The 27,069-nt window shown below is 39.3% G+C and overlaps 1 protein-coding gene across 6 annotated transcripts; it reads right to left on the bottom strand.

The window, feature by feature from the left end:
• Window positions 1–145: 145 nt before the first annotated feature.
• Window positions 146–26,977, bottom strand: LOC123871545 (epsin-1). 6 transcript variants are annotated; one of them, XM_045915406.1, is made up of 13 exons: window positions 26,616–26,977; window positions 15,546–15,635; window positions 11,608–11,899; window positions 10,478–10,650; window positions 9,163–9,359; window positions 8,670–8,723; window positions 6,546–6,711; window positions 5,885–5,926; window positions 5,184–5,312; window positions 4,466–4,616; window positions 3,940–4,127; window positions 2,802–3,032; window positions 146–2,238 (listed from the first exon to the last, which is right to left on the bottom strand). In XM_045915406.1, exons 2-12 carry the CDS (start codon window positions 15,633–15,635, stop codon window positions 2,808–2,810), a joined length of 1,707 nt encoding a protein of 568 aa, XP_045771362.1. In that variant the 5' UTR covers window positions 26,616–26,977; the 3' UTR covers window positions 146–2,238; window positions 2,802–2,807. The 6 variants fall into 6 exon arrangements, with proteins under 6 accessions (XP_045771362.1, XP_045771357.1, XP_045771360.1 ...); XM_045915401.1 differs by having other exon boundaries at window positions 5,175–5,312; window positions 26,616–26,976; XM_045915404.1 differs by lacking the exon at window positions 26,616–26,977 and adding an exon at window positions 26,343–26,565 and having other exon boundaries at window positions 5,175–5,312.
• Between the last annotated feature and the right edge of the window lie 92 nt (window positions 26,978–27,069).

The following is a 27,069-nucleotide window of genomic DNA, read 5'->3' as shown; positions in this document are numbered from 1 at the left end:
ACGGAGACAAGTCTAACAAAACATACCAAATTATTGACAAAAGGTTTTTTATTTTGAACAAAAATAAACTTTTATACCAAATAAAACTTTCTACAAATATTTTTTGTAAACTTTGGAGTAAAGAAATGTAAAGGGCCACTTTTGAAAATAATTGCATCGCGAAAGTGTTTGAGTATAATCTATTTAATTCCTTAAACAGCCGATTAGCTCGACCCCCAGGGGCAACCCTATCGCGTGAACTAACATTAGTACATAGACAATTATTGGTGTTATAAATAGACGATAGGGATGTGCCAAGGGGTCGATGTAACGCAATACTAATACATTGTTCTACGTTGTCTATGCTATTCTACCACAAATATGTGCGTTCAGAAATAGTGAAACATTTTGGATTTATTTATTTTTAACAATCTATGTGAATATAAATAATAAATAGAGTAACCGACATACCTCAACGGATTGCGATGCTGAAGTGGGCAATGGGCAGGGCACATAATTCGTAAAATCGACAGACGTAGGGGTTCCAAGGTGCTAGAAAAGTGACCTTGCAGTAGAAAGCGCAGCGTTGGAAGACCCCCTCCTAGGTGGACGAATGATATCAAACGAGTTGAAAAAAGCCGCTGGATATAAAGGCAGCGCAAGGCTGTTGCGTGTGGAACTGCTTACAAGAGACCTATGTACAGCGGTAGAGTGAATACAATTAAATAATAATTAATACCCCATACATCCAAATCTGTACAGACCTATAGAAGTTATGGTGGAACAAAAACTAACATACATACATACATACATACATACATGAACCCTAAAAAACATAACTCTTTTTTGGGCAGTCGTGTAGTAATATTATCATGGAATAAAATAAACTTTATTTCATGTAAGGCAACTCGTATCATTAGGGCTAACATCGGTTCGGACTGATAGTTTAAAGGAAATCGTTTTTAAGATCAAATTCATTTTGTCATAAACGATAAAAAAAGATAGTAAAACAGTCAAATCCTTTTTTATATACGTCAAATAGAATAAATTAAAAGCAACAATAAAAGCAAAGTAAAAACTTAGAAACATTAAAAAAAATTTCATTTAATTTTTAATTTCACTTAAGTTCTGAACGCACACGAACTAACTGGGGTGAAATATTCGTGATGTCAAATTTGACATAATATTTCTTCACACAAAAACTGTCAATTTTGACAGAAAACTTTTGTGACAGGTGTTTCCGTTTTGATGCTATAGCAAATAAAACACTAGTCACACAACAATCCATGCTGGGGCTACATTCTTTTAATTTGATCTAGGTTTTGCCTGCCACGTGATACAATTTATAGGCTCAAGGAAGACGTGGTTAATTCTGTTATACTAAAATTTCAAAACTGAACTTAATTGACAAACTAAATCTAGTGTTATTCTTTTCCGCAGTGAATATTAGAAAGGAATAGCAACACATTTGAACTTGTCATTTTAGTTTTGTTTATAAAAATACTTATTAAAAAAAAACTTGTCACTGTATGTTAAACAAAGCTGAGCATGGAATGCTGTATGACTAGTGCTTAATGGCCCTAAATCGTACCAGCGTATAAAACGTTCATTTACATTAGGTATTTAGTTACAGCGTCTACTCTCTCTATGTACCTTACCTTAAATTTTAACCTATCACCACATTATAGTTTTTCCTTATATCCACGCATATCGATACACAACTCGAAATATTGAAACGAATGAAAATCGATTAAAGCAAAACATCGATTAGAGATAATCTTGTCAAAATACATAAATATTTAAGTTTTATTTACTTTAATATAAAGAATGCATTTAATTAATACAAAATTGTGGCTACTTTTGTTGTATACAATCTCTAAATTAGACTAAATGGGTATGCCTTTTAGTGCTATCCTTTTTCGCAGAGAACATTAAAAAAGGAACAGCAATAAATTCAGATTTGTCATTGTTTAGTTTAGAGATTGCGTACAACAGAATTAGCACTATTCTCTTATAAGCAGTTTATTTCCTTATTTTTAACAAATCAGAGCTGAAATAATATTCGCATTTTGTTCTAGGCATAGACTTGTTAGAAAAGATAGACTGAGCATGCGTGAACGAACGTTCTATCTTTTCACTGTAGTGTGAGTTTAGCAACTGAAGGATGCGTGTTTAGAGTTCGGTCTAGAGACATGGTGAGTGTAGTTACAGCGATGTGGCGACGCGGGCGAGGCGGCGTCACGCCGGGTCACGGCGCATCTGAAATACATAGAAAAATCGGTCAGGCGCGAGTCAAACCCGCATACGAAGGGTTCCGCACCACGTACAACAAATCTCAAACCAGTATACTAAAAAGTTACAAGTTAATGACGGACTGCACCATCTAGATGTGATTTTGCCAACTGATTCTTTCTTGAACACAAATCTTAATTTTTTTTTTTGAGATGTAACCACAAATTCACGGTTTTCGGATTTTTTTCCTGTACTTGTGCTATAAGACCTACCTACCTGCCAAATTTCTAGGTCCACGGCATCCCCTATAGGTTTCTTGACAGACAGACAGACAGACAAAGTGGTCTTATAAAGGTTCTTTTTACCTTTTGAGGTACGGAACTCTAAAACCCCTACAAGTAACCTAAATACTGTCCAATTCTTTACTTTTTTTTAAATTATATACTGATAAAATTTAGCCCTTGACTGCGATCTCACCTGGTGGTAAGTGAATTGGAAGCGGGCTAACTTGGAAGGGGTATGGCAGTTTCATTAAACCCATAGCCTTGAACGGCCAGGCTCATGCGCGGACAGTAGTATACAACAGTTACCTGTGGCTAGGAGAGGAAGGGGTTGGGCGTGTGTCGGGTGGCGGGCGGCGACCACGGCGACGCGGCGCGCGCGGGCGCCCACGGGTCGGCGGCCGCAGCGCCCAGGCCCGTGGGCATCGTGGGCGCCATGCCCGCGGGCGGCGCGCTGAAGCCCGGCGTGGGCGAGGGGTACGCCAGCCCTGGGTTGAGCCCCATTTGCTGTTGTTTTATTTCGTTAATTGATAGTTTTGCCTGCAAATAAAAATTATATCTTATATGTATGTACAGTCAAAGGCTGTAAGTTGTTTAGCACCCTAATGAATATTCGCGTGGCACGGTTATGCACACGCGTTAGGTGTGTGTGGCGTGCTTATAGACAAGTGTAAATTAAAAATTTATAACACCCCCGACAAATGAAGGTTACAATAACTAGAAAAGAACTGATAACTTTCAAATGGCTGAACCGATTTTCTTGGATTATAGCTAAGAACACTCTCGATCAAGCAATCTTTCAAACAAAAAAACCTAAATTAAAATCGATTCATTAGTTTCGGAGCTACGATGCCACAGACAGATACACAGGTAGACATGTCAAACTTATAACACCCCCCTTTTTGGGTCGGGGGTTAAAAAAGGTCATAAGTGCGACAGGTTTTTGATGCAATAGTTTCACGAAATTTCTACTCGAATTCAGACGCCGACCGTACAAGTACATAATATATTGAAGGATTAGGTTTTGTTCATCTATGTTCCCTTCATGTCCCGCTTATTCATAACCGGACAGATTGGACTGGACTAGATAGAACCTGACCGGATCCGATCTCAGACCAGACTTCCCCAGTCTAATTCCAAACGTTTTTCCTTCACATTCTGATACAAACCGCTTAACTGTGGAATGCCCTTCCGGTATCCATGTTTCGTACCACATATAACCTAACCTACCTTCAAGCCAAGAGTGAATAGGTGTCTTCTACGTAAGCGCTTCCCAACTTAGAACCCATCATTGCTTTTTTAGCATGATTTTTCATCAAACAAAAGCCTATCGTCAGACAGTTGCAGATTCACCAGGGACGAGTTTTCCCCTAGGAATGCTAAGGGGGGCTTCTTTACCCCATCCGCTGGGGACACCAATGATGTAGAGGCCAGTTTTATAAATTACCGGCGGTGGCGGCGCAAACAACTGTCTCTGGTCGTTCGTGAAGGGGTTGGGTGCTGTGGGCTCCGGACCAGAAGGTTGTAGTAACCGCTCCAAGTTCACAAGGGACGAGTTTTCCCCCAAGAATGCTGATGGGGACTTCTTTACCCCACCCGCTGGGGACGCCGATGATTTAGGGGCCAGGCTACTATCTGGAAATAAAGTTATGAAATGTTACACAAGATGACAACAGACATGTCATTGTAAAAAAAAAACTACATCTACGACTCAAAAAAGCTCATAATTAACTATTGAGATTATTTTGACCATTGCTGACTAGAATGTGCCCTGCCCAACTCAAAATCATTTATTCAAAGTAGACCTTTTGACGGTAAGAGTTGTTAGATTTGTAAGATGATAAAGTGGTGATAATTCATTTCGTAAACTTTAAACTAAAGCTACGAGCGTTCCAAACGCGCCCGAGCCTGAGAAGATCCCTCGACAAACTCAGCCGGGTATAATAATAGGTTATTACCGTTATAGGCCTCACCTAATAAGGAAAGGTCGAAGGGGTCGGGCGCCGAGTCCGCGTGGTCGGGCGCAACGTGTCGCCTCTGCGACAGCGCGTCGAACTGCTCTAGCTCCGACGACGGCGACGACAGCAGCGACGCCGGCGACACGGGCGACACGGCCGATTTACCCTGGGTAGGTAAGAAACGGATAACATTAGTACAATAGCAGCGGTTTTTACGAGTTGTAGATGCTTTTGACTATTCAAAAGTACTTGTAAAAGTCAAATTGAATAAAAGTATTTTGAATTGAATTGAATTTTCATTTAGGCACTTTTTTCGCACTTTGACTTTGCTCAGGCTCAAGACACTGTTAAAACGAGACAGCGTTATACCACTGGCATAAATCTATCTCGTTTTAACTGAAACTTAAGTCTAAACAAAGTGAAAGTGCGCTTTATAGATTTCAACCATAATGTTTAGTAGCTAACCTAGTAGTAACCTGTGTGTGTGTGTGTGTGTACGTGCGTGCGTGCGTGCGTGTGTGTAATGAGTCTACTACTATATTAAGCTAAGTTTGCATCTCGCGAAGATTACGTCACACTGACGTTTAGGTACGGTATGCGAATTGTACTGACGCGACAAGACGACCACGGGAAGGTGAGCGGGGAAGTGGGAGAGGCGCCGCATTTCAGCGAGGTGTAAACTTAGCGCGGCCGAGTTATGAGGTAAAAAATGGCGATAACTAACATTAGCTACCTGTGCTAGCGGCGCCCACGGGTCGGCGGGACCCGCGCCGCCCAGCCCCGAGGCGGTGGGCAGCGCGGCGGGCGCCCACGGGTCCTTCACCGGGCTCGCCACTGACGACCACGCGTCTGGTGACGTCTCCTACAAACACCATCGGGATTTAAATTATGGACTAACAGACCTGCCGGCTAGCAATGGACAATCGTTGCAAAAAAAAACAATCGAATGAATCGAACAATCGATTGTTGATTTATTCGTCTCACAAAAAACAATCGAACAAAAATCGTCAGTTGCTAAATTAATTTATTTTGATTGTTTTCAAACTTTTTTTAATCGATTTATTTGATTATTATCGAATAATAACAAGAATAGTATAATTCGATTGTTCCATTATTCGGTAACAGGTTGAGTGTGTTATGTGGGTGGATACCGGGCCTAGTTGTTGTCAAGCGCAAGCCTAGCTCACAATAAAAAATCCCTTAGCATACTTACTAATTAACTAAAGTTACTATTTAACATTTACTATGTGAAAACCGCTCTGCGTATGGCGGCGTGGTGGCTCTGTGTGGCACGCTCTTGGAAAGGTCTATGTCCAGCAGTGGACGCATACAGTGGCTGGATGGATGGATGGATGGATGTGAAAACCACATCTAAATTAGGTTCCTATAAATCCTAGCGGCTAGCAAATACATTTCACAATATGTTATATTTACCATAGGGTCCACTGTGGGAGGAGCAAACTCCAATTGGAAGGACTGATCAAATAAACAAGAATTTAAAATGGAAAAAATAATTTTCATCTTTTACAATTTATTTTATTTTAAACAAGTTAACCTTTGACTGCAATCTCACCTGGTGGTAAGTGATGATGCAGTCTAAGATGAAAGCGGGGTAACTTGGAAGGGATATGACAGTTTCATTTTACTTTTTTTCATTTTACATTAAAGGATTATTTGAATGATAAGAAAGCTTTATAATGAGTTGCTTTAACAGCTATGGTAGTTATAATGAGTTTAAAAGATATTGTGAAATGGCGATTAAAGAATACCCGCTTAAGTTTATTGTGGGCTTCTTCTCAGACCAGGGCGCTTTTGGATCTTAAGCTTAGCTTAACGTAGCTTGAGTTTTAAGTTTGCGTAGGTAATTATCACCATTACATCACTAATTATCTTAAAGCCTGACCAGAAATATAAAAAAACTTGCTCTGGGGGCGCCACTAGTATATTATGGTCTATGGTCACTAAGTATATGGTCTTGTATTAATTAGTTCCACAAATTTTCCGCAATATATCGAGTTATCCTTAATCCTATATAGGCTGGTATTCTTTAAATCTGTTAGTATTCACAACTTTTTCTATAACTATCGTTAGTTACCTGTTTCCTCGCGACCGGCGCGTGCGCAGGGGGTGAAGGTAGCCCCCAAGGGTCGAGGGGCGCCGCGGGCCCGGGTGGCGGGGGGTGCGCCGGGGGTCCCAGGTTCACGTCCAACAGGTCCAGCAGGTGGGACTGTTGATCTGACTTCTTGTCTGATGGAGTTGCTCTGAGAATATCAGTTTAGTATTAGAAACGTTATGTTAAACCAAACTATTATTTTGTAAATACAAAAATAATATTATTTAACAATAATTGAGAGAATGGTTAAATTTTCGAATATAAATTGTGTATTTTATTAACAGCGATTATGCACTTATTCATTTATTTAAACAACTTTATTGTTATCGAAATTACAAAGAGTAAGAATACAGGATATTTTTTTTTTATTTTTATTTTATTCCTTTATTTGTAAACAACAGCGGTACAATTATTATAATTTTACATTTTAAACTATATAAAAATAAGGCCAAATGGGTTTACAATATACGAGTATGATTACAGTTAATATAAAAGTAATTATAAATTATAACAGAACTAAGCGTGTGTTAGTGTATGTGTGTGTGTGTGTGTGTGTGTGTGTGTGTGTGTGTGTGTGTGTGTGTGTGTGTGTGTGTGTGTGTGTGTGTGTGTGTGTGTGTGTGTGTGCGCGCGTTTGAGTGTGTATGTGCGCGCGTGCGTGTGTGTGATTAAGGATATTAACATAAATATTATAATTCATAAATAGTAGTTTTATAATATCATAAATAGTTACATATTATTATTTTTCTGATGCAGTTTAATTATTTCTTTTTTTAATTGTATTTTGGATAGGTGGAAAAGTAGAAGTACGGAGTTTTGGGCGTAGTTTGTATTGGATTTCGGTACGCAAAGTAGCTGAGGTTTACGAGGCCTAAAGGAGCGAGCGTTGAGTGAGAAAGCTGACAGCAGGCTAGGACAGTCAATTTGTCCAGTCAAAATAGCTTGTAGCAACATCATGTCTCTTTGGTTTCTTCTGAGTTCCAGTGAGTCAATTTTATAATGCGAACAGGCTTCTTTATAACTGTACTACTTCTATATACACCTAATAAAACAAAGGGCACTGCAAGTGCAAATGCACTTAGTTCAAATTGGTTTTAATTTTTTTCATAAGTGTCATCATTACTAGTTTATGACTTCATCCGCGTGGACTACACAAATTTAAACCTATATTTTACCCCCTTAAGGGTTGAATTTTCAAAAATCGTTTCTTAGCGTATGTCACGTCATAATAGCTATCTATATATTCAGCCCAATTCATCCAGTAGTTTGAGCTGCCCATTGATAGATCAGTCCGTCAATTTTTCCTCTTACGATTGTTTTTTTTTTAATTTTTTTATTCAGATACAAGTTAGCCCTTGACTGATGCCAGTCTAAGATGGAAGCGGGCTAACCTGAAAGGGGTATGGCAGTTTTTTATTCAACCCATAGCCTCAATCGTACCGCTAAATTGAACGCTAAATCGCTTAGCGGCACGGCTTTGCCGGCAGGGTGGTAACTAGCCACGGCCGAAGCCTCCCACTAGACATTAGATGAATATCACTAACGATAGAAAAATAAACTATTATACATCTGTTAGGAATAAAGCACTAACTCAATTACATTGATTGGAAGCACTGGAGACAGTTGAACAGCCAACATCGACTCTGTTCCAATGGCGTAGAGTTGCTTTCATGGTAAAGGAACTGGGATTGGATGTATTGTTCTAGTCTGTGGGAAGGGTTAGGAAGAGGTTATGTGCTCAACAAGGTTAGGGTAAAAGGGTAAAAAGAAAAATGTAGGTGAAAGGTTTATTCACAAATAATTAATGAATTTATTTATCTGACTAGCTTGTGCCCGCAGACTACACAAATTTCAAACCCCTATATTGCGCCCTTCAGAGTTGAATTTTCAAAAATCCTTTCTTAGCGGATGACTACGTCATAATAGCTATCTTCATGCCAAATTTCAGTCCAATCCGTTCAGTAGTTTGAGCTTATCTACCGTACTTCTACCAGATCTATCAGATCACTCAGTCAGCTGTTCCTTTTATATATGAGATTACCTATTTAGCTATGAGATTAAATTGATTTTCAAAGCAATATTTTTCAATAACTGTTATGTACTTACTGGAGGCCATATTGCGATTGACTGATTGACAACTGCGGACGTAGATCATCGGTTCTGTAAATAGAAAACATTATATTATTACATTTCGTCAAATCTATAGTCCGCCACAGGTTGACGATGGCGATCGGGGTATGACGCGCAAGGACGACCCGCACACTCGCGCTGTCCCGCACCGCGTTAGCGCGGGGGCTGTGCGGGCATGCGGGCCGTTCCCTCCCCGATTGCCATTTCAACTTATAGGTTTAGGGTGAATCAATCTATCTGTCTGTTTGTCACGGCCAATTTGATAGATTTTCCTATATATCTTCATCATTAATCATTAATTTTTCGGCATAAAAAGTCTAAAGTATAGCCCAGCAATTTTTATAGCCGGGCAGTTTCTATCTTTTTTGAGAGATGTCTACCAACCACTGTCAACAATGTCGAAAACTATATAGTTGTCAACAATTATATAGCCGGGCAATTTATATAATAGAGTTACTCAGGTACTCACTGGAAGTCGTTCTGCGATTGGCTGATAGCGAGCTGCAGCCGTACGTCGTCGGATCTCCTGCGTCTCTCTTCTCTCTCTGCCTCTTCTCTCGACATAGCAAGCGCCAGTTGTAGCTGCAACTCCTCTTCTCCCGCGGTCAAAGGTCGTGCGAGTTCCGCCTCGCGACCCCCCGTCCATTCCGCTGGCTCACTGTTTAGCTGAGGAACAGTTGAAAAACCCGGTCAAGTGTAAGTCGAACTCGCAAACGAAGGGTTCCGTAACATCCTACAAGAAATAACACATTTTTTTTGTGATGTAACCACAAATTCACTGTTTTCCGATTTTTCCCTTTACTTGTGCTATAAGACATTTTTTTATTTTATTCAGATACAAGTTAGCCCTTGAGTATAATCTAACCTGGTAGTGAGTGATGATGCGGGCTAATCTGGAAGAGATATGCCAGTTTTTACTAAGCCCATACTTCCTTGGTTTCTACAGGCAGCGTACCGGAACGCTAAATCGCTGGGCGGCACGGCTGTTACTTATAGATATTGTTACCTGCCTTTCATGGTTCTAGATCAACGGGAAGTACCCTATACCCAATGCTTCTATGGTAGTGGAAGAGCGGGTACATGTCGCATGTTGCACGTTGTATATTATACAGATTAGTCTATTTTGGCAAATCAAAGCGAACTACGCTTGTGGTTCCTTGTATAAGTTGAGCCTCCTTCACCTTTCTACCATCGCACTGCAAGGCATCATCAAGGTCAAATTTGAAATTCCTCGGTCACGTACGAAGCGATTTGCTGCCTCGTTTCTAATCCGAACCGCTAGGATATGGAACACCCTTCCGGCATCAGTTTTCCCCTTCCACTTTTAATATGGGTACCTTCAAGTCAAGAGTGAATAGGCAACTTCTAGTCAAGCGCGCTCCATCTTAGGCTGCATCATCACTTCCTAGCAGGTCTGATTCAAATTAAATTCAAATTCAAATTATTTTTATTCAATTAAACTTTTACAAGTGCTTTTGAATCGTCAAAATAATCTACCACTGGTTTGGAATGCTGTTCCTACCGAGAAGAACCAGCAAGAAACTCGGCGGTTGCTCTTTTCAAATGTACAATTTACAATAATATGCCATACTGTATACAAGCAATTGCAGCGCCGTGTATTGCTGGAGCGAATCAAATCCAAGCTTTTTTGTCATTTACATAATCTTCGATTGTATAATAAGCTTTTTTCAGGAGCATACTTTTAATAGATTTTTTAAACTTGTGTAAGATTGTTGTTATGATTGCAGCCAAGCACTAGTCTATAAATGAAAAAAAAACCTCACCGCGGGGTAGGTAGGGCTGGTCGGCGTGTCCAAAGCGCCGTCGCTGCCGAAAGCGCTGGCACTCTGCGCAAAGCGCTGTTTCGCTTTAAGCGCCCGCGCTCGCTCGTTCTTTAGCCGCTCCTCATCTTTCAACAGGTTCACTAGTTGTTTCGCTTTCTCTCGAACATTTAATCCTGGAAGTAAAAAGTAGAAAGTATAACACGCTAGCTTTGCAACAAAATCAGTATTCAAATCAATAAAATCAACGTTCTTTATAGTTCAGCTTCACTATTGAAATTCGGCAAATGATTATAGTTCGGGCCGATAGATAGATAGATGGATTTATTGCAAAACAAGAAAAAACCAAGACAAAACAAGAAACCATAAACTAAAAACAATTGTATGCAAAGGCGGTCTTATTGCTTAAAGCCTCCACCAGGCCACCTTTGGTGAAAGGAGAGACTAGGCGTGACTAGGGTAGGTTGGGTTGGATAGTTCGGCATTCAGCAAATCTACTGGCCACACTATTCAGGATACTGTGAATATTTTTATTTAGCTAATTTTTAAACAAGTTTGGCAAATCAGACGGTCACTAAACGCGACATTCTGTGACAGCGAACAGTGTTGTGGCGCATTAGATACATCCTAACGCTATTACCATTCGTCACAATCGGTTAAACGGATGGGCCGTGAAAAGCTAACAGGTCATACTTTCGCATTTATAATATTAGTCTGGATTTGGTAGGCGTTGTAAATACAATCGGAGATAGATAAGAAAACAGACATTAACATCGAGGTTGTCATAGTGATATATAGAGTAGCGTGGCGTAGTAATGCTCCATTTGAACTCAAGTTTTGTAGAGAAGCTGCCAGTTCTTGCCGTGATCGTTGAGACCAAGTATAGTTGAGTTTTCCAAGTACAATATTTGGCTAAACAGACAGACCATCTTCCCTTCTTGTTATAGTGACATGTGTTAAAAAAAAAGATATGAGTGATGATGACCCTTGCACTGAGATATTTTCTTGCTATTCAAAAATAAGATTTCTGCACAGGCACAACGGCGTAACTTATAAAAGTGAAAGCACGGTACTATCTCGATATCAGATAAAAATAAAAACCTGTAAAAAATCCAGAGTTACACAAAACCAACCTTGGTCCTTTCCCTCCTCCATATACTGAAAATCCTTGAGCGTGTGAATAGCGAATATGTTCTCCTTGCACTGCATGGCCACCTTCTCGCTGCCAGTCTTTATCAAGTACTCCATTAGCACCAGCGCCTTGTACACGTGCCGCCAGTTCTTGCCGTGGTCGTTGAGGCGCTTCCAGATCATCTGCATGATCTCCGTGAACGCCATGACGTTGTACGTGAGGTCGGCGATCTCCGCCATGAGAGTGCTGGAAGGGCCCCATGGGTCATTTGAAGTTGCCTCGCGCACTTTGACCTGGAATGAGAAAAATAACCTGAGCTATACTTCTTTTATTAGGGTTCCGTACCTCAAAAGGAAAAAAGGGACCCTTATAGGATCACTTTGTTGTCTGTCTGTCCGTCTGTCGTGTCTCTCAAGAAAACCTGTAGTGTACTTCCCTGACCTAGAATCATGAAATTTGGAAGGTAGGTAGCCCTTATAGCATAAGTAAGGAAAAAATCTGAAAACCGTGAATTTGTGGTTTACATCACACATAAAAAAATTAAAATGTGTTCACAAGAAAAATAATTACTAAATCACATATACGTGTAGATGGCGCAGACTAAGATTTAGTATTTTAGAATAATTAACTTAAGAAACCTTTGATAAGTTAAAATTAATCGCAAAATTGGTGAATCAGGTTACATGGTCCCATTACTTTACTTCCGGATCTGATACATGAATCCTGCTAATAACAATAAATAATCGTTTAAAGATCAATTTGGATTAAGTCATGCTGAAGAACATGAGCTGTATATCGTCGAAATTTTAAAATTCTTTCCGGGAGATAACGAAGGTTTGTACTACTAGTCATAAAAATGTAAACATGGTGATTCATAACAAATTAGCATGAAAATGGCTGATGGTGCACAAGGAAAGGAAAACCCTTAGTCAATTATCTATCAAGGATATTGTCGAGGAAAGAATTAAATTCAATAGAAAAATCCGGTTAAGTGCGAGTCGGAATCGCAAACGAAGGATTTCGTACCATCGAAAAGAAATAACAAGGGTTTTTTTGGTGATAACTCAACACAAATTCATGGTTTTCGGATTTTTCCCTTTACTTGTGCTGTAAGACTACTACCAAATATTATGATTTTAAATCGCTAAGAAATATGTAAAGCCTTTTATAATTAGAACAGTACTCAGAAAATTGACACATTTTTACCTATGTGCCTCCCTCAAGCTACTCGACATTGAAGAAGTGTATTGTGCTGGGCTGGCCTGGCACTACAGAAACCCACCAAATACGAAAAGAAGAAGTACTTTATAGGTTTCGATTCCCTTCATGGGTCTTGATTCTTAACAGACAGACAACGAAGTGATTCTTTCTTCTGAAGAGTTCTTTTTTCCCTAGACGTACGGAACCCTAAAAACTTTGCTGATTACGAATAATCATCAATTAAGCCAAAACGAAACCGAATGACAAATTGCACGAAATCAGTTATATTTGGAAATAATTAATTTACATAAAATAAAAAACTGTCCCAAATACCACCAATTATGACAGTTCATGCACCAAAATATCAACTAATCGCGTATATATAAATTGGTATAGCAGACTAGAATGTTAATTAACACCCGAGGGTAACCAGCGCGTGTTCTGCTTAACAACTTTGTGGAATATGTATTCGTTGATTGGTATGCTGGTCTGCGGGGAAGGAAATGAGATGCTTCCTCTTTGGCTACTATTGGACACAAATTAAGCGTTTTATAACCTTATAAGTAGCTATAGTTTGCGACAAGTTGACATGGCAATCGGGTGAGGACGCCCCGCACAGCCCTCGCGCTACGCTAACCCAGTGCGGAATAGCGCGGGTGACGTGCCGGATAGCGCGGGTGACGTGCGGGATAGCGCGGGTGACGTGCCGGATAGCGCGGGTGACGTGCCGGATAGCGCGGGTGACGTGCGGGATAGCGCGGGTGACGTGCCGGATAGCGCGGGTGACGTGCCGGATAGCGCGGGTGACGTACGAGATGGCAAGGGTGACGTGCGGGATAGCGCGGGTGACGTGCGGGTGTACGGGGATCCCCCTCACCCATACCCAGATTGCCATCCCAACCTGTCGCGTACCATACATTACTGTTTAGGCCGGAAATAAAGTAGTTACAAGAAAGTAAAGTAATTTCAAGAGTGAATAGACATCTTATGGATAAACGCGTCCCATCTTAGGCCACCATCATCACTTTCCATCAGGTGTGATTGTGGTCAAGTGCTTGCCTATAGTGAAAAAAAATTCACTGCCGAGTAAGACCTGGTATCCACCTAAGCGGAGCGGAGATGTGTACAGTCAACCAATCAGATTTTTAAAAGATGACGTGATAATTTTTGCCCGTTATCTATTATGAATATAACTGGTCGACTGAACACGTCTCCTCTCCTCTCCGCTTAGGTGGATACCGGGCCTTACTTGGAGAGTTAGAGCTAGATTACTAGAGCGTTCCCAGGGGGCTGTCTCGAATTCAGCAGTGAAGGGTTCTTCCTATACACGAGTGCCACCGACCATTACGTGATAAGAATTGCAGGTTAGATCTAGGTTTAATGCTGGTCTAATGTAGGTCAGACGTAAGACCGGCAGCTAGTTATCATAAAGCCGTGCTGAATTAACATAAAGCTACGATGTTAATCGGACTGGTTGGCTAACGCGGCCGAGGCACGGAAGTCGTGGAAACATATTATGTGGTTACTATATCGAACATTTACTTGAGTTATGAATATGGGCAATAAATTGCGCATAACCCAATCCAACGAATTAATAAAAGGAAAAGCTGACTGACTGACTGACCTATCAACGCACAGCTCAATTGGGCTGAAAGGCGCAGATAGTTTTCATGATGTAGAGATCTGCTAAGAATTTTTTTTTGAAATTTCAATTCCTAAGGGGGTAAAATAGGGGTTTGAAATTTGTGTAGTCCACGCGGACGAATTCGCGGGCATAAGCTAGTTTATACACATCAAAAGACTTGCCCTGACTGACTGACTGACTGATCTATCAACGCACAGCCTAAACCGCTGGGGTTAGAAACTTGAAATTTTGACAATATGACGCAGGCGCCCATTAAGGATTTTTGGGAATTCCACCCTTAAGGGGGTGGGGGATGAAAGTTTTTATGAAATCTATTCCATTCTATTAGTGGAACTTTATTTGTTCAAAATTGAGCAATGCGTCATGTCTGTTTGTTTCCTTATAAGATTCACCATGATTATACAATAGGTATGTCCAAAGAACATCATGACTAATGATGATTGTACGTATATGTATCTTATCTCGTATCGATATCTGGTTCACATTCTACATAATTTGGTTGGAATAATGATTAATGGTCATTGAATGAATGATTAAAGCTATAACAGATCACTTTCGAAACCAAAATTTTGTCATAAACCGACTTTGAAAAAAGGAGTTTTCTATATGTGCACCTAGACTGATTTCTCCGAGTATTCTGATTCTGAGCCGATTTGCAAATTTCCGAGGCGGTCCCATAAAAAATTCTAGAAGATACTGCAGGATACAGCACTTTTAAACCCCAAAACTATAAATGTAACTGTATGTATCAAGCATAGATTACATCATTGAATTGCGGATCTCAACTCCTCAATTTTAAAGCTGCAGGGATACTGCTCGCTGAATTACAGAGATTCAGAGGTACAGTCAGCAACACAACTAAGTTTACACCCGCTCGTACAAGCGACTATGGACGGGTGCAAACCTAGCTTTGTTGCTGACTGCACCATTGTAAACCAGCAGTGAACACGTAGATGTTTATCATTACTGTAATTGTGTAACATATTGTATGCCGTAAGGCTGTTGACTGTACTTATTATAAGCTTAGATTAAGACCAATGTGTATAACCCAGAGTAATAAATTGATTGATTGTGTGATAGAGATGGGGAGTTACCTGGGCATCTGAGTAGTTGTGCGCGAGGTTTTTAATATTTCTCCTTAGGCCCGCCACGTTTACTTGCATATCGTCCCGGGAGCGGGGCATCTGCAACAACAAACAATACAACTGAACAACACGCGGTGACTTGCAAGAGACCTTCGTCCAACAGTGGAACTTATGCAGGTTCAAGGCAATGAAATACATTTGCCTGGCGTGTCGTGTCGCGTCAAGAGGGGTCTCTCCGTCACTCGCTCCATACAAACGTAGTTCGTCTCTCATTGGAATACTAACCAATCACACTCAATGGAATTTTGTAGAAACATTCCAGGAATTAATATCTATATCTGTAATTTTAAAACTACATATTTTTAGAAAAATCTAAAACACCACAGGCACAGATATTAGTTTCTAGAATATGTCTGCCAAATTTCATGGACTTTGGTTGCTTGATATCCAAATGAAACTGGGGCTACGATTGTATGGAGTAAGTGACGGAGAGAGCCCTGTTAAAACCCCTACCTGGCGCAATCAGTGGGGAGCAGTCGGCGCAAAGATACACCACTCCACCATAGTGTCTCTAGTCATACTAAATGTATGAATGCACCGCAAGCAAATTTCACCCTCACCACCTGGGTGCCTGGTGCACAGGATCTGGCACAACTGCCCGTTGTGCCAGATCCTTTTGTCCATGCACGTACCGAAGATCCGCTTTAACATAGGTTGACACCGGCGGTGAAAAGCGATACGGTGACGATCCTTTTCCGAGTTGATATCTGTGCTATGACCTTTAACAGTGCTCAGCACTGCGCCAGGGGAACGTATAAAGGAGTTATACCTAGTATCAGTACAAAGACAAGATCGTGATTGCCGGCGGGTTATTTTGGTGCGGCGTAAACAAAGCACGACGCACGCCCGTCTCGTAGTCACACTTTTATTTATACCCAACGTGACGAGAGCTTATTGACCTGCGTAGATATACGAGATAACTAAACATGGTACTGATAAATTACTTTTTTTTTAGTTTATAGACTCAGACTAGGGCTTGGCTGTAATCAGATCTAATGGCCTACCTAGAAGATGCGGATTCACTCTTGACTTGAAGGTATTCACATTTAAAGTGGAGGGCAAAATTGATCTAGGGAGGGCGTCGGGGCAGAAATCGGGGGCAAAAGTTTGTCTGCTCGTAAATTAAGGTTTACTATGTAATATGTATGTATGTAGATAGATTTACCTTATCGCTTCAATGTGAAGGTCATGCCTGATAAAAATAACAAAGGATAGTTTTCATCGAGTACATTGTCCCGAGTATTTCTACACGACTATCCAAAAAGAAGAGCGTAATGTTTTCGGGGTTTACGTGTGTATGTGAGTTTCTTTATTTTTTATAAAAGAATATTAGCTTTGCTAATCATGAGTAATTTCCAACCCTTTCCCCTCCAATTAAGCGTAAAGCTTGTGCCAGGAGTTGGCACGACAATAGTGCAACGGGTGGGGTTTGAACCGCCGAGCTGAGGCTCAAAAAAGGCTTATTCCAATTTCACACATTTGAGAACATTATGGAAAACTCTTAAGCATACAGGTTTCCTCACGATGCACTCTTTCACCGTTAAGGCAAGTGAGAGAAGTTTGAGAAACAACATGTGTGCGATAGAGTAGTACTTTTAGTGTATGCATCTTATTTGCTAGATATCAGTAGCTCATTAATTATCATAATATTAATGTCAGTTATTAGAGACGTGTGCCCCGGATCGAACCTTCGACCTCGCGAATAAGAAGCGCATTCTTAACTACTAGGCTATCCACGGGTCTATTAATTACGGATTAGATTACTATCAAAGATTTTTCGCGGGATATACCCACAGACTAAACAGTACACGTGCAATAGATCTCCGTAGTGTTTAGGCCAAGGTAGGCGCTAGTCTGTAGGCATGTGGTGCCTACAATGCAATTAAGGGGGTTTTAATCTGAAATCGATACCGTGGAAGCCCGCAACGTTACTGTTAGGTTTCTATTGTTTACAGCAGACTTATTTGGACACATATGGTCCTTTTATTTCGTTTCTTGCCTACTGGTTAACACGTCCGTCTCCTGATCGGGAGAGGTCGGGGGTTGCCGGCCACGCACTAGGGCTTGAAAGTAGGACTATTTTTCAGCTCCAGAGTCGGGTTTTGATGTTCAGCGTTCCAAGTCCGGAGTTTCGAAGCTTCATTAAATAACCAGCCAAGTGCGAGTCAGACTCGCGCACTGAGGGTTCCGCACTCAGGTATTTTTTCCGACATTTTGCACGATAACTCAAAAACTATTATGCATAAAAATAAATAAAAAACTGTTTTAGAATATACAGGTGATGCCCTTTCATATGATACCCCACTTGGTATATTTATCTTACTTTGAAAATTTAAACACATTTTAATTTTTTTTTCTGTGATGTAACCACAAATTCACGGTTTACGGATTTATTCCTTTACTTGTGCTATAAGACCTACCTTACTGCCAAATTTCATGATTCTAGGTCAACGGGATGTGCCCTATAGGTTTTTTCTTGACAGACACGACGGACGGACGGACGGACGAACGGACAGACAGACAGACAGACGGACTGACAACAAAGTGATCCTATAAGGGTTCCGTTTTTCCTTTTGAGGTACGGAACCCTAAAAATAAGTAATAACACTTTTAAAATTTTCATGCCGGCCATTTTGAAATTTTAATTATTTAACGGCAATAGAAATAACTACACTTTTGTGAAAATTTAAATCTCTTCCTATTACGGTTTACGAGACAGCCCGCTAAAAGACGGATGGACAGCGGAGGCTTATTAGGTAATAGAATAGGGTCCATTACGGTTACGGAACCCTGAAATTCGATGATTTTTTTCGATGAATTGCCGAAATCTTTTCAAATGTTTTTGTTTGATAGACAAGAAAATAACACATTTCGTTAATTAATACGGATCAATCAAGTATGCACTTAGTAACTGAATAACGTAACACGTAATGTATTAATTAGCTAAGCAATTAATGCTCATTTCAACAAGCAACGCCGCGTCGTCGTTAAAAACAAATAAAAAAAATAACTACATACATAATGATTTAAATATCGTTTGGAAAATAAATACCCATCCTTCTCCGTTTTATTAGGGTTCCGTTCCTCAAAAGGAAAAAAGGAACCCTTGTCGGATCACTTCGTTGTCTGTCTGATAGAGAGAATACCCTATAGGGTATTCCGTCTATCAGAATACCTATGTCTATATTTCCCATTGACCTAGAATCATGTAATTTGGCAGATAGCTAGGTCTTATAGTACACCGGAAAAATTCTAAAACCGCAAATTAGTGGTTACTCAGTACCTATTCAACTTTTGAAATAAGATAACTATACGAAGTGGGGAATCATATGAAAGGGCTTTACCTGTGCATTCTAAAACAGATTTTTATTTATTTTTATGCATAATAGTCTTTGATTTATCGCGCAAAATGTCGGAAAAACCTAAGTACGGAACCCTCGGTGCGCGCCCCTTCTATAAATAAATTCATGAAAATGAAAGATAAACTAAAGACAACATTATAAAATTAGCAGAAACCAAAAGTACATAAAAATGTGTACTCACAAAAGCGACATTTTTATTCCTTTAATTTTTCCCTAGCAACTAAACAACCACGCACATTTCAATGTCACTGCCACTACATCAAAGTACTACTAGCTAGAACTATAGCTATAACGCGTAGGTGTGTGTCGACCGTTCGTCACATGGAACCACACTAGTCTGCCCTTTGTCGTAAAGGGGCTGCTACACTGTATGTTTGTAAGCTATGATTCACGTGGGGGTGTCCGTTAAGGAGCTGTTACACTGAACGATGTATCCTAACATTTACATACAGGGTTAAGATGCAAGCGCATGTTTTTATTTATATTACGACACGTGACGATTGCAGGTTAATATATAATAATTGTATGAATAGGTGATGCCCGCGACTTCGTTTGCAAGAATATAGGTTTTTTTAGAAATCCCATGGGAAATCTTTGATTTCCCGGGATAAAAAGTAGGCTATAATCGATCTCCATTCCAAATTTCAGCCAGATCTATCCATTGGTTTTTGCGTGAAAGAGTAACAAACATACACACACACATACAAACTTTCGCCTTTATAATACTAGTATGAAGTGTGATATGGCGTTACTTAGACTGAGATCTATAGTAGTAGACCATACTTTGATTTTGCTCAGTCTTCATTTATATTACTCAAAACGAAAACTAACTCTGTCTAGTTATAACTCAAGCAAAGTCAAAGTTCGCTCTATAGATACGTCAAAGTCTTTTATGAGTCCTAACAATTGGTTATAAATTATCTAGCAAACACTCATATGCGAAAATCCTAAACAAAACAAAGACTAACCTTGAGTTATGGGAAATGAAAACAAAATGAAATATCCAATTAGGTAAAATTACGCGCTGCAATGCGCTAAAATACATGGTAGCATGCATTAAAAAAGTTTAAATAACCTATTGAATAGGTTAGTACTTAGTAGGTATAGCAAGGTAATAAAAATAAATATAGGTAGGTATGCTAATATAAAAAGTGAATCGCAAATTAAAGCAGATTTATTTTAATTTGGCACATTAAGATGTCACAATTTCAATCGAAAGTGCCGTCAAAATTGGAAAGTGTATGGGCACCTTAACAGGGTTGTTGATTGTTAGGTAATGAGTGGGTGGAAGCACTATGTCGGGGGCGCGACTGGATACATAGGCAAAAAACTCGCAGACTAACAACACATACAGTGTTATATAACTAGCTATATTATGAGAACAGCTGTAATTGTATAGGTTTTTTTAATTCAGATTGAAGTTAGCCCTTGACTGCTATCTCACCTGGTGGTAAGTGATGATGCTGTCTAAGATGGAAACGGGCTAACCTGGAAGCGGTATTGTAGTTTTATTAAACCCCTTTGGTTTCTATTCTACACGGCATCGTTCGGGAACGCTAAATCGGATGGGGGCACGGCTTTGCCGGTAGGGTGGTAACTAGCCACGGCCGAAACTTCCTATAATAAATTTGGAAATTATAAAATTCCAAATTTGCCCTGCCGGGAATCGAACCCGGGGCCTCACACCAATAAGACCACAGCACTTATCACTGAGCCAGGGAGATCTTCATCTTCTGTAAGATTATTGTTTGATGATATATTAACAGTTATAGAAAGTACCAAAAGCGAAATGATGACTGTAAAGTAGGAAAAAAACTGAAAAATCATACTTAGAAAACGCGCTACAACTTTTGTTGATTCACTATTTCCTTAGTTTCTAATATTTGAAACTTTCTAAGCCGGGATTGGTGATAGCCTAATGGTTAAGACGTCGGCCTTTGGGTGGTCGGGAGTTCGATTGCAGGCATGCTGCATCATGGAAATATCACGAGGAAACTTGCTTGGGTTATATCCGGGACTTTTTCCAGGTGCTGTTATTTCCTTGATCCATCCGACAATCGTTATCTACAGGGTATTGTCACGGTAATATTATGTATTATTACCGTGCTATTGTAGCCCACTGCAGGACTACAATCGTACATAGTTCAGTTTATTTTTCAATTTCCGGGATAGTTGACGATTTTGTGAAACAGTTACCGAATTGGCGGGAAAATTACCGAATTTGCGGGACGATTATCGAGCCAGCTACCGAATTTGCGGGACCGTTACCGAATTTGCAGGAAAACCGAATTTGCGGGATGGTTACCGAATTTGCGGGACGGTTATCGAATTTGCGAGCCAGCTGCCGAATTTGCGGGACGGCTACCGAATTTGCGGGACGGTTATCGAATTTGCGGAACGCTCGGCAGCCCTACACAGCATCGGTACCGCGTATCTACACGAAGGTCGTGCATTGTTCTACGCGGGACGATCTGAGCGGATGTGTCAAACCGAGCGCGTGTCATTACACTCGCATCTGAGCGTAATCACATGCCGCGGGTCAATGACCGCCGAACCACTGGCGAGCGGCATACCGGTACACCTGCAGTATAGTATGTAAATTCGTGATTTCGATAGGTAAAAATATGCATGCATAAAAAAATTCGCGCGTGCCTAATGTTTATCACTACCCATTTTATAAACTAGCTGACGTCCGCGACTTAGTCCGCGTGGATTTAGGTTTTTTAAATCCCCTAGAAACTCTAGGATAAAAAGTAGCCTATGTGTTAATCCATGGTATCTATCTAATAATAATAAATGCAGATAATCTATCTCCATTTCAAATTCGTTCATTCCTAGTTTTTGCGTGAAAGAGTAACAAACATACACACATACATACACACAAACATTCGCCTTTATAACATCAGTGTGATAGAATGATACGGAAGTGCATTTAATTGTTGGTTTGTCCTTCAATCCCGTCGCAAGGAGCAACGGATCAACGTGATTTTTTGCATTGATATAGGTAGTTAAAGATCCGGAGAAATGACATAGACTACTTTTTATCCCGGAAAATCGAAGAGTTCCCACGGGATTTTTGAGAACTAAATCCACGCAGACGAATCGTTGACATCAGCTAGTAAGTCTACAATCATACTTGATTTTCTGAGTGATGCTAACATGCAGTTACAAAATATCATTTGATAGGATATTTTACATAGGATCCCTAAAAACCAAAACGTATAGTGTAATAGATCGTTTGCGATCTATTTGACTGGCCGAGTTCAACGCACGTCTCGCTAGGGCCGATTCGCGCTGCATTATCATTTTACACGCCGCATTATCTATTGCTCATACTACTATTGTTTTATTCATAACCGTACACCTTATGTCTCAGGTGATAAGACCTACATCTGCAATTGATAACTTGATAAGGCCAGCAGCACAGTTAGTTTGTAGACTGGTGCAGTAGCGATTAGATCAACGGTATACGGTTGTCATTATAGGACGTAGGTAGGTTCCTAGGTAGGTACCTAGATAACTATTGCGTTTAGAAAAGCAAATTTTTATTACTTACTAGAGGATGCCCGCAGCTTCGCCCGCTCGGAATTCGTTTTTTTTGAAATCCCTCAGGAACTCTTTGATTTTCCGGGATAAAAAGTAGCCTATGTACCTGGCATCGAACCCCCGACCTCCCTATGAAGAGGCGGACGTGTTAACCACTAGGCCATCACGCCTAGCTAGTTGGCTCCCTGCTAATTAACTGTGTACTGTGAAGACCGATGACTGTACCATGAACAAATCAAATTACCCACAGACTGCAGCAAGGTTCAGCCGCTTACGAGAGCAGGGGGTTATGTAACTGTCTACATAGACGTAACTAGTACAAGTAACTACACGTAACACTAGACCCATCATTACTTGTGACATTTTTAACGTAACCACGTGTTATTATTGTATATCAAATCTTTGAAAAGAGCAACCGCCGAGTTTCTTGCTGGTTCTTCTCGGTAGGAAAGGCATTCCAAACCAGTGGTAGATGCTTTTGACGATTCAAAGAACTTGTAAAAGTCTAATTGAATAAAAATATTTTGAATTTGAATTTGAATTATGGCCTCCTAGGCGCAGTAGTCGATTTGTTTCCATGTGCGAGTATTGTAGGTATGTGACCTTCAAATACTGATTGAACTGAATGATACATGAGGGTTGAACCCACTATCGATTTTTAGGCTTTAGTGCCTACGTCACTAACCCTTGCAAGCCGACTTCAAAATATTTTTCGGCAGATACACTCTATTTTTAACCGACTTCCAAAAAAAGGAGGAGGTTCTCAATTCGTCGGGATCTTTTTTTTTATGTATGTTCCCCGATTACTCAAAGACATCTGGACCGATTTGCAGGTGGTCCCATATAAATTTGGTGAAGATCTGATGAATATCTTCGGAGATGGAGAACAGAACCCCTCAATGGATAAGAGCAAATTGCTCGCGATCAGTGTAATAGCTTAGTAAACAGTAGGATTTTAACTGGGCACAGCATATAGTACAGTGGGGCCACTGAAAATTGTGAAATAATTTTTTTTTTTATGTTTAAAAAATTGAAAAATATTTGTCGATTACGCCTTGTGACCTCATTAATCGATTTCCGTACAGCATGACGTTTATAAATTAATAATTATGTTAAAAATAAATAAAAATCATAATTTTTTATTTAATAATTATTCTCTTTAATAATTAATTTTAACCTATTCTCTTTAATAATGAATCCTAGCCCTATAAACTACCGCTATACAAAACAACACATCATTTTATTACTACAGTCCAAGACCCCATTGCTTAAACTGTAGATAACTGCGAAAAGTTAGAGGTGCGTGCCCAGAATCGAACCCCGGATCCGCCACTAGGAGGCCGCGCCTTAACCACTAGGATATCGGTATCACCAGTGATGAAATGTTGCTCAATAACTAACATAAGGCTAACATAGTTAAGTGCGGAAGGAAATGACATTGTAGCTGCCATCATGGTCAACTCCACTGCAATGACCTTTGGATTCTAACTAGCAAGACTTTACACAGTTTAGCAACCATCCAGTTGGGCAACGAATGTGACGCACGTGAAACTGAACTGAACTGGAAATCAACTGAGTAACATGGTGCAGAAGAAGTAACCTTGTAGTTACCACCTTGGTCAACACCACTGCAGTGACATTATTATTGTGATTTGATTTTATTTTGAGCAATAAAATTCCTGTAAATGTATTCTGACATTTACAAAGTTTAGACATCATACAGTAGAGCAATGCATCAACCCCAATACCCATACTACAAATATGAAAGTGTTTGTTTGTTGGTTTGTCCTTCAAACAACAGAGCAACAGTTCAGATGTGATTTGTTACATGGGTATAGATTTATACTACTTGGAGTGCGACATAGGCTACTTTTATACCGGAAAATCAAAGATTTCCTACAACATGTTTAAAATCCTAAATCTACGCGGACGATGTCGCAGGCATTAGCTAGTATGCAGGCAGGGCCCAGTTATGTTGGTGAAACATAACTATGCACTATGGAAACCTTACCCACATGTTTAAGATTGCAGTTTTAGATGAGGTTCTATTCTAGATGTTGTTCTATTGAAATTATTGTCAACTGGCTACTTTCCACATTCAGTTCTAAAGACAGCAAATAGTGTTATTTGGTGGTGACAAGTGTTGTGGGACAGCTTACAAATAACTGAGTACCATTGATGTTGGAAGAGCCATCCCAACTGAGTACTTCATAGCTATTTCTTAACACATTTGTAACTCTTTCCTGCATGGCCATATTTGCTTGAAGTTTGATTATTTCCAAACTGTATTGTAGCTAAACTGTGGTGTAAGGTATGAAGCAATGTTAATTAGAATTGTTTCATGCAATCCCATATTTATTATTTACTAAGTATGCAGTTACTTGTTGCAGCTAGTTTGCAGAATATGATTTTAAATTCATACTCTATTTTATACTTCATAATGGAGTCTTAAAACTAATAAAAAAAAGTTTATGGAATATAAAAAGTTAAGTAAAGAAGTAACAAATGTGATCTAGCTTAACTTTAGGGGCATCACAAACAAAAGTATGCACCCCTACATAGTTGAAATTCCATGGAATCCAATGAAGTGATTTGCTTCCTCATTTCTAATATGCATTGCTAGAATATGGATTGCCCTGCCAGCTTCCGTTTCCCCCACTAGCTAAGGGTACCTTCAAAGAAGACTGAATAGCCATCATCTAGGCAAGCATGCTCTAACCTAGATCTCATCATTTAGGTTTTTCTTAGGCATGATTGTTGTTAAGTGCAATAAAAAAGTTAATTATGGTACTTACTTATATGATAACATGATAGAATTGATCAATATTTAAATAAATCATGAGCTGTTATCATTAGATTTGGAAAATCAATCATCATTAAATATAAACTGTTTTAATTCCAAAAATGCTAAACTTTTCAATAGTTGTGTAGATAAACATATTAGTAAATGTCAATAATAATTTTAGCTTATCAATAACCAGAAAACATAGCATGATGACTCAATACCTAAGTAATTTTTAGATTTTTTACAAGTTCAGTGAAATTTGTAGATAGGAGAGGTTTGTAGGATAAGATACAATTGTAGAATAGAATTGTGTAATAGGTTACAATAACGCTGACATACAGAAATTTAAAAGCCTGTTAAGTAAAAGATTTTAAAAAACCTGGCTGAGATCTGCTTTTGTATAATGTGCACCTCGTCAGCGCTGTGCTCAGATTGAGCTACTAATTTTGTGTGCACTAAACTGTGGATAGTTCAGCAGTATTGCTGAGAATAGGGCTCTTACATACAATTGAAGTGGCATAACAGTCTAATGAGTGAAATACCCATAGAATTATATGTAAGCAAAGTATTGTCTGTTGTACTAATATAATAAAGAAGTTGGGAGAAGGTTTGTAAGTTTGGATGCAGGGGATAATCTCCAAAACTAATAATCATTCTTAAAATTCTTTTACTGACAGATTACCTAATTACTTAATTAGCTATATTATCACTGAGTGCTTTAACTAAGTTAAGTGAACTAAGTTGCAGGAATAAATGAGTAGCTACATTATAAACTTTCAATTAAGTAAATATATTTTAAGAAACATTACATGACCTAAAATGTAATACCTGTATTGATATTAACCTTTAGTTAGTGTATTTTATTAAGTAAAATCAATTACAATTTACTCACTCAGGTACTGAGATATACATTGGAGATACACTCTTATATTCTTGAAAACTAAACTTTTTTGTCAGGAACGAACGTTGGCTATCTAAATCATTGCACTTATCAAATTGTTGATAAACTTTTATCATATCATCTACTAATACATGAACACAAAGATTCTTTACCTTGTACACAAGTGACGTCACAAACACCCATCCAAGTTGCAAATACACAAACAAATAGACACTTTAACAAATACCTAATCACGGCCTAAATTTAATTTCCTTCACAAGTTTACAGCTATGTCAGGCGACGTGTTTTATCATCTAACATCTTTCGTTAGGACACAATTAACCGTCACAGCGCCTCGTCTCGAGGTGAAGGCTTGCCGAATAGCGCGTGAAACTGTGTCGCGGCCGAACCACTCAATAAAAACTACTGAAAATTACAAAACTTACCAAATATGAGTAGTGGTCCTTAAAAAATAAATTCCCTCTTTCAGACTTATCGACGTAAACATATACCACACATTATTTTAATGTCACGTTTCACAACACGTTGAAACTGGTTTTACTGTTAATTTTGGTAAAAATTTTATCCAAACAAAATTAACAAAACACTTTTTTGAGGATTTGGACAAAAATCGCCTCATTCATGACAAATCAACATGTCCTCCAACTCTATATCCGGTCAAATAACTTTTAAAATAATAGAAAAAAGTTTTGTCTTTTAATTTATAGAGAAAAAGTATTGCGAAAATTAATTATCATAATTAATTATCCGACCTAATAATGTAAGTAAATTAAAACATAAATAAATAAAGAATACTTATTTTTAATTTTTCTTTAACTTTCACTCCATGGACGTTTGTTTATACTATCTCTATGTTTCACTCCTTTTATCCATGTTTTA

This window comes from Maniola jurtina, chromosome 14 (assembly GCF_905333055.1).
Source record: "Maniola jurtina chromosome 14, ilManJurt1.1, whole genome shotgun sequence".
In the NCBI taxonomy this organism is placed as follows: domain Eukaryota; kingdom Metazoa; phylum Arthropoda; class Insecta; order Lepidoptera; family Nymphalidae; genus Maniola; species Maniola jurtina.
Note: the sequence above shows the minus strand (reverse complement) of the source record. Positions and strands in the feature narration are given on the sequence as shown.